At 40.7% G+C, this 8,748-nt stretch overlaps 1 protein-coding gene across 2 annotated transcripts in view; it reads right to left on the bottom strand.

The window, feature by feature from the left end:
• The window catches only part of GSR (glutathione-disulfide reductase), a 48,686-nt gene that overhangs the window by 29,311 nt on the left and 10,627 nt on the right, over positions 1-8,748 (bottom strand). For both annotated transcript variants that reach the window (XM_007119028.3, XM_007119027.3), the window contains exons 2-4: positions 4,942-4,968; positions 2,207-2,295; positions 599-668 (exon numbers count right to left, since the gene is read on the bottom strand). In XM_007119028.3, the coding sequence (XP_007119090.2) occupies positions 599-668; positions 2,207-2,295; positions 4,942-4,968 (186 nt within the window). The remainder of the gene's footprint in view (positions 1-598; positions 669-2,206; positions 2,296-4,941; positions 4,969-8,748) is intronic.

Here is an 8,748-nt window from a genome sequence, read left to right as displayed (position 1 = left end):
ATCCCACGTGCCGCGGAGCGGCTGGGCCCGTGAGCCGTGGCCGCTGAGCCTGCGCGTCCGGAGCCTGTGCTCCGCAACGGGAGAGGCCACAACAGTGAGAGGCCGCGTAATGCAAAAAAACAAACAAAAACAACAACAACAACAAAAAACGTCCTTCTGAACCATAACATGGTGTCCTGAGTAGATTTAGCCACCAAGGACGAGGGTGTTCTGAGCCAACGAACTATGGCAGTTTTCCAGCCAGATAATGGTCCTGATTTTAATCCATGAACTGGCACATTGTTACATAATCAGGCTCTCTCTATAATCAGGCTCTTATGTGCTTGGTTTCTGGAACTAAGTGGAAGGTCAGACAGGTGCAGGCAGGCATCAGGTGAGACCTGATTCGCTGACTTAGGCACGTATGTCCCACTTTCCGTAGAAATAGAAATGAGACTGGCCTACTGAGTCCGACTTACATTCTTACAGGTCAATATCAAAACCATTAATCACAAAAGAAAGAAAAGAAACGAGATAAATGGAAAGGCTATGTCTGGCCAGATTTGGTTCTCCGGCAGAGAACAGCTTCTTCTCAAAGTTCAAAACCTGGCATGCTCACCTTGATTAGATTATTCTGATAGATGGTGTTTAGGCGGCTCACGTAGGCATCCCGCTTTTCCTTTATAACCCTGAAATGAAACCGGAGCCAGTACTGAGGATCTGGAGTCTCCTCTTTCAGTCGTAACTAGGGCCTCTGACCCTAAACACCCCGGAGCAGAGAATCAGACTGCCCACGAGAGCCCTGGGAGTGAGTGTCTCTAAAGGCAGGCACACCTTCCCCTGTGTCCGTCTGCGTTCCATATGTGCAGAACCCTTATTCTACTCTATGGAGAATGTTCACTTGGCACGCAAGGTTCGTAAATTTCTTTCTGCAAAGAAGGCAAGGAGAGCTGCTTTGGCCCAGTGCCTAGTATATGGTGGCCACTCATTATTTGCTCGATAAATGAATGAATATGCTAAAATTTAAAAAAAAATTTATGGCTAGAAAAGTTTATGGCAGGGAATCCCCTGGTGGTCCAGTGGTTAGGACTCCATGCTTCCACTGCATGGGGCGCAGGTTCGATCCCTGGTTGGGAACTAAGATCCTGCATGCCACAAGGCGTGGCCAAAAAAAAAAAAAGTTTATGGCAGTTCCTTTAAAAGTTAAACATGGGGGATTAAGAGGTAAAAACTATTACGTATAAAATAAATAAGCTACAAAAATATATTGGACAGCACAGGAAATATAGCCAATGTTTTATAATAACTCTAAATGGAGTAAAACCTTTAAAAGGTGTGAATCACTATGTTGTACATCTGAAACTTATATAATATTGTACATCAACTATACCTCAATAAAAAAAAATAAATAAAAGGTATAAAACTTCAAAAAAAGTTAAATATAAATTGCCATATGACCCAGCAATTCCACTTCTAGGTATAGTCCCAAAACAACAAACAACTGAAAACAGGGTCTTGTAGACCAATATTCAGAGCATCATTATTCACAATAGACAAGAGATGGAAAAAACCTAGGAGTCCATTGAAGGATGAATAAAGAAACAAAGTGTGGTACATAAATATTAGGGAACAGCATTCAGCCTTAAAAAGGAAAGAAATTCTGACACATACCACAGCATGGATGAATTCTAAAAGTGCTACATTAAGTGAAATGTGCCAGGCATAAAAGGACAGATGTTGTATAAGGTACCTAGAATAGTCGCATTCATAGAGACAGAAAACAGAATAGAGATACCAGGGGTTTGGAGCAAGGGAAGATTGTTAAACAGGTACACTGTTTCTGCTTGGGATGGTGGAAATCTGGAAATGGATGTTGGTTGCACAACACTATGAATATACCTAATGCCACTGAATTGACAACTTTAAAAGGGCTAAAATGAACCTTTCATGTTGTGTTGTGTATTTTAAAACCACTTTATTGATGTAGGACTGACATAAAAAAAGCTGTACAAATTTAATGTACCAACTTGATGAGTTTAGAGATAAGTATATGCATAAGTATGTCATCACTGCAATCAATGCCAAAAACATATCCATCACCTCCAAAAGATTATGTTATATGCATTTTGCCACAATACACCCTCAAAAAATTTATGGCTTACTTTACTTCACTATGAAAGAAAAAATGTACGTTTGTAAACAGAGCCCTCTCAGCGTTTACACTTACCGCCAACTGAATTTACCCTCACAGCTTTGAAAGCCATAATCAACGTGGTCATGCATGAATTCAGAGTGGACAGCTGTGTTCCACATTACCTATAAAAAAAAGTACCCAAGACAGTAGTGCATGAGTCCAGAGAAAAAAGAGAAATTTTTTTCTACAGAAAGGTAACTATATAATATTAGATAAAGATACTGACCTTTGGGACTTCCCTGGTGGCATAGTGGTTAAGAATCTGCCTGACAATGCAGGGGACACAGGTTCGAGCCCTGATCCAGGAAGATCCCACATGCCCCGGAACAACTAAGCCTGTGTGCCACAACTACTGAGCCTGCGCTCTAGAGCCCGCGAGCCACAACTACTGAAGCCCACGCGCCACAACTACTGAAGCCCACCCACCTAGAGCCCGGGCTCCGCAACAAGAGAAGCCACTGCAATGAGAAGCCCGCTCACCGCAACTACAGAAAGCCTGCGCGCAGCAACGAAAACCCAGCACAGACAAAAATAAATAAATAAAATAAATAAATTTATTGGAAAAAAAAAAGATACTGACCTTTAACTTACAAACAAAACTAAACATTTTAAAAGAGAAACTTCAGAAATATGACCAGATAGATTTCATAGTGAGACTTCTGAAATGCTGGGGGAAATTACTTCTACTGTTGAATTCCACAGTTCATATACTCTGTAAAAGCAGAATATATGTCTCACAGTTCTTCCATTCAAATTTACTATTGCTTACATTCACTTTAAGTTTCAAATTTCTTTAAGCCTTGCCTTCTGTGCTCAATTTAAGAAATGGAATTGCATCTGTAACTTTAAAGTGATTTAGAAGGAAACTATTAGATAAAATTGAGCACTGGAAACTTTAAGAAAATGGATTCATATAACTACCAACATGTCCCTGTAAGGATATATGTAATCAGACATCTGGAACTCAAAGGTTAGATGCATCTCCTGTGGGATGTAGCCTATAGTCTGTAAACCAACTGATCATCATGAGAACTGAATTGAAATTGGCATCCAGAACTCTAGATGACAAACTACCATCTTCTTTGTCAGACATGCCAGAGACATGACTTTTATTTAGTTATTTATTTATGGCTGTCTTGGGTCTTCGTCGCTGTGTGCGGGCTTTCTCTAGTTGTGGCGAGCGGGGGCTACTCTTCGTTGTGATGCGTGGGCTTCTCATTGCGGTAGCTTCTCTTGTTGCAGAGCACAGGCTCTAGGCGTGCGGCCTTCAGTAGTCGTGGCACACAGGCTCGGTAGCTGTGGCTCGGGGGCTCTAGAGCACAGGCTCAGTAGTTGTGGCGCACAGGGTTAGTTGCTCTGTGGTGTGTGGGATCTTCCCCGACCAGGGCTCGAACCTGTGTACCCTGCATTGGCAGGCAGATTCTTAACCACTGCACCACCAGGGAAGTCCCACGACTTTTGACAAGCCTTTGATTCCTTCTTTGTACCTTCCTCCCTTTATGCCTAAAGAAGAATAAATTGATGACTGTGCTGGATTCTTTCAACTGAGGTGCAATTCTATCAACTGCTTACCACAATGGTATCCAAATACTGTCCTCAGAAACATCATTCAAGCAACTTGAGAAATTCAATTTTAGAGTGGCCAGGAGATACCCAACGTCACATGATAACATGATTTTAACTTGGATAATTTATAGGGAAATAGATTTCTGTTTAAAAACAAAAACTACTAACATCAAAATAAAACAAAAAACCCATGACAATCTTGACACATCTTTTCAGGAGAAAAACCATTCTAGTCTCCCTGGGAAAAATTGATTCAGAGATGCCCTGGAGCAGGTGAAAGACCAGATGGCTTGAGGCAAACACCCCACTCTGTGCAAAGTCACCCAGGTTCCATGTAGTTAACCAGAGCCACGTGTAGGAGGGACATCCATCCATCTGCCACCATCATCTACTTGGTTTTGGTCGTATCAGCACTTGGGCTTACAGTGGGGTATAAACTTTTTTATTTCCTGGCTGGATCTCCCTATTGAGAAAAAGTTATCCCCTGCAGATGGATAGTGCTTTTCTTTTACACCATGACTATAAATATTTTGCTGGTCTTTGTTCCTTCTAGACCATCAGAAGTTTGAGATCAGACACTATGTTCCGTTCCTGGTTATCTCCCCTCTGTGTTCCCACAGGAACTTTGTCACTATGGGAACTTAACCACAAGGTTAACGGCCAGGATGAATTTCCTTTGTATGCATGATGCAATTAGTATCCAGGTCTCCAGCAGCCCCTCCCTCCCTTCTTCCTGGATGAAAACGCCACTCACTTGCCCATTGTCCCCTGCAGGGGTAGCTCATCTTGGCCAGGAGAATCTAAAGCAATCTGCAGGGGCAGTGCTGGGTGAGGACATCCTGCCTGGAGCTCCACGAGCCATCCTTGGCTGTGAGGGGGCAGGGGTTACCATTGACCATACCTAGGATACCAGAGCGGAAAGATGGAGAGAAGCCAGGGTTCTTTCAGATATCCTTAAGTGCTAAGCCAATCTCAGAAGCTGCCTATCTCCAGGCATCTTTATTTTTTCCTCCAGGCTTCTTAATAAATGATATTTAAAAACAAATAAAACTATCCTACTGTTTAAGCCACTTTTAGTAGCTTTCTCAGTTATTTTTTGCAGCAAGAATTTTAACTGGTACATTTGAAAACATTCTTACTCTGATCATGATTTACCAAATATGTCAAAGGAGTGTGGAAGGAAGAAGAAATAAAAGTTCTACCTTTTTGGGTACACATCCAACATTCACCTAGAAAAAAAATAAAAAGGACATATTTTAAGATTATTAAACTCAAACCATCAAACAAACATGCAAGAGATGAATCCCAAGCATCAACCCAGGAGACGTCCTTGAGTTCTAAGTCACACTCTACGGCTACTTCCTTTTTTCTATTGGAGTTGGAAAACATAGGAACATTACTTTCCTTGTGTGAGGAGGCAGAGAATTTTACTTATGAGCATTTTTTCAAGAAAAGCAGTGGAGAGAGAAGGAGGAGGAGGGGGAGGGGAGAGGAGGGAAAGGGAAGAAAGGAGAGAGGACAATTCCATTTCCAGGGGAGGGGGGATGCCCTGCAGGGATGGTAATAGCTCAGGAGGTGGCCAAAGCCCGAGCTTGCACAGGTCCAAAGGAACAAAGCAGAGAGAAACAGCAGCACGGAGGTGAGAGGACCCACCAGTTGAATAAAGGCAACTGAACCATTTGAGCAACTGTCCTAGAGGATTTCTGGGAAACTTACCATGGCGTATGCTGGGTAAAACACCCAGAATGTCCCCTTTGAGAAAATCTCCAGTGGAAAAACTACATTATTTTTCAAGATCAAAGGACAACTGATGAATCAAGCAGTAAAGTTCATCCATGCTATTATCTAGCTAGCTAGCTATTTATCTATCTCCATGCTTATATACTTGTTAGACACAAACTTGACTCTTAGCCTTCTGGCAGCCAATACACAAAGAAAAACACAAATAGGTGTAAGATTTCACATAAAAAATAGACAGTTGTTTAAGAAAATAACTATGCATACCCCTTAGACTAGAAAAAAATTCCTTGCAACAGTCCTTGTAAACTGTGATGTATATGTTTATACACACATTTTGGTTTACATCTGTTTTCTTCTTTTGATCACATCCTAAAATAACTTCGAAAAAAAAACCGTGGTTAAGAGTAAGACTAATTAGGGCTTCTCTGGTGGCGCAGTGGTTGAGAGTCCGCCTGCCGATGCAGGGGACGCGGGTTCGTGCCCCGGTCCGGGAAGATCCCACACGCCGCGGAGCGGCTGGGCCCGTGAGCCATGGCCGCTGAGCCTGCGCGTCCGGAGCCTGTGCTCCGCAACGGGAAAGGCCACGACAGTGAGAGGCCCGCGTACCGCAAAAAATAAAAATAAAATAAAATTCAAAAAAAAAAAATAAGGTAAATCAAAAGACAAATTTCAATAATAGGATTTGCCTGGTTGAACTAACCCTAGCCTTTCTGATCACTCCTTTCTTTGGCATTTATGAACATAGGCGTGCCGCATTTTAGGAAACTCTCAACCCAGGAAACAAATTAGGATTCTTTTCTGGTTTTGAGGGATCCTTGTCAATACTGAAGGAACTAATGGCAGGGTTCCTTAAACTGAGATCTCCTTTTAGTAAATGTCCATTTAAAAATTCACGTTCAAATAGAAGGGACTTTCACTTCTATATTAACTTTTTACAGTGAGCCAGTATTACTGAGAAAAAAGTGAAAAACATTTTTGAAGCTGCTGTAGTACATGAAGTATATGTGGTTTAGCACATTCAGGTGAACTTGGTTCTGTAATCCCCAAACATTTCTGAAAACAGTCCTTATTTAATGCTTCTCCTTGTTTATGAGGAACAAAAGGAATGAAAATCACGACAATCATTACAATAATGATAATCTCAGTTTCCCAGCACAGTTTTCCTTCCAAGTCAAACCCATAAAAGACATCCACTCTTGTCTGCTCATCTTTGTTCAGACTTTTAGATTTATGAACAAAATATCAGCAGACTGACACAGGCTATCAACTTTTTACTGTGCTAATACTTACTTTAAAACATACAACTCTTTACTATCATGCTCATTTCATATAAGAAAGGATGTTTTAACACCAAATGACATTCCCTTAAAATACTATATTGAACTTTATGAATAAAACCATTATACTGTCAAAAAACATTTAAAAAAATAAAAAATAAAATAAAAATGCAGGTTCAACCTTGGAACAGCATACTAAAATAAGTGAAATAAGCCAGTCACAGAAAGACAGATATTGCATGATTCCACTTATATGAGGTATCTAAAATAGTCAAACTCATAGGATCAAACAGTGGAACAGTGGTTGCCAGGGACTGGGCGGGTGGAGAGTGGGAGAGGGCAATGGGTATTTACTAATCAATGGGCCCAAAACCTCAGGTAAGCAGGATGAGTACGTTCTAGAGATGTGCTGTACAACGTTGTACCTACAGTCAACGATACTGTACCATACGCTTCAAAATTTGTTAACAGGGTAGATTTCGAGTTAAGTATTCTTACCATTAAAAAAAAAAGAAGAAGAAAAGCATGTTCAGCCTACTGGGGATCCAGACACTATAATATCAAAGTAGACGCTATCACCTCCAAGTTAGCTTCTGATTTACATGTTGCTGAGTAATTGTTTTCGGCCTAGGTGAATACAAACAACCTACCAAGAGGCCTGTTTCTCAGGCCTCTTCCAAAGCCCCCACTCCTCCTGCTCGCCTCTCCAACTGGTGTGTACAGCACAGCTCACAGTGACATTAATGATCAAGAAGGCTTTTGCTAGGTACAAACTTCCAGTTATAAAACAAACAAGTCACGGGGATGTAACGTACAGCATGGTGACTATTGTTAATAACACTGTATTCCATATATGTATTTTTTTATTGTATGATATCACTTCTATGTGGAATCTAAGAATTACAACAAACTAATGAATACAGCAAAAAAGAAGCAGACTTATAGGTATAGAGAACAAACTAGTAGTTACCAGTGGGGAGGGAGAGAGGGGGAACATAGGGGTAGGGGAGTGGGAGGTACAAACTACTGGGTGTAAGATAGGCTCAAGGATGTATTGTACAACATGGGGAATAGAGCCAATACTTTGTAATAACTGTAAATGGAAAGTAATTTTTTAAAATGATATAAAAATTTAAAAATGAAAAAATAAGACACTAAAGTTCAAAAATAAAGATTCAAATTCATAAAAATAGTTTATGTGCAAGCAAAAATGTTCACTTAACAAAAGAAAATCATTATATCAATACTTTGCAGTTTACACTGCTTGTCACTATTTTTTTTTAATAGATCTTTATTGGAGTATAATTGCTTCACAATACTGCATTAGTTTCTGTTGCACACCAAAGTGAATCAGCCATATGCACACATATGTCCCCATATCCCCTCCCTCTTAACCCTCCCTCCCACCCTCCCTATCCCACCCCTCTAGGTGGTCACAAAGCACCGAGCTGATCTCCCTGTGCTATGCGGCTGCTTCCCACTAGCTAAGTATTTTACATTCGGTAGTGTATATATGTCAATGCTACTCTTACTTCGTCCCAGCTTCCCCCTCCCACCTTGTGTCCTCAAGTCCATTCTCTATGTCTACATCTTTATTCCTGCTCTGCAACTAGGTTCATCAGTACCAGTTTTTTTCTTTTTTTTTAGATTCCATATATATGTGTTAGAATATGGTATTTTTCTCTTTCTGACTTACTTCACTCTGTATGACAGACTCTAGGTCCATCCACCTCAATACAAATAACTCAATTTCGTTTCTTTTTACAGCTGAGTAATATTCCATTGTATATATGTGCCACATCTGCTTTATCCATTCATCTGTTGATGGACATTTAGGTTGGTTCCATGTCCTGGCTATTGTAAATAGTGCTGCAATGAACACTGTGGTACATGCCTCTGTTTGAATTATGGTTTTCTCAGGGTACATGCCCAGTAGTGGGATTGCTGGGTCGTATGGTAGTTCTATTTTTAGTTTTTTAAGGAACCTCCATA

Source organism: Physeter macrocephalus, chromosome 20 (genome assembly GCF_002837175.3).
Source record: "Physeter macrocephalus isolate SW-GA chromosome 20, ASM283717v5, whole genome shotgun sequence".
Lineage (NCBI taxonomy): Eukaryota > Metazoa > Chordata > Mammalia > Artiodactyla > Physeteridae > Physeter > Physeter macrocephalus.
This window is presented reverse-complemented; position numbering and strand designations above follow the sequence as displayed.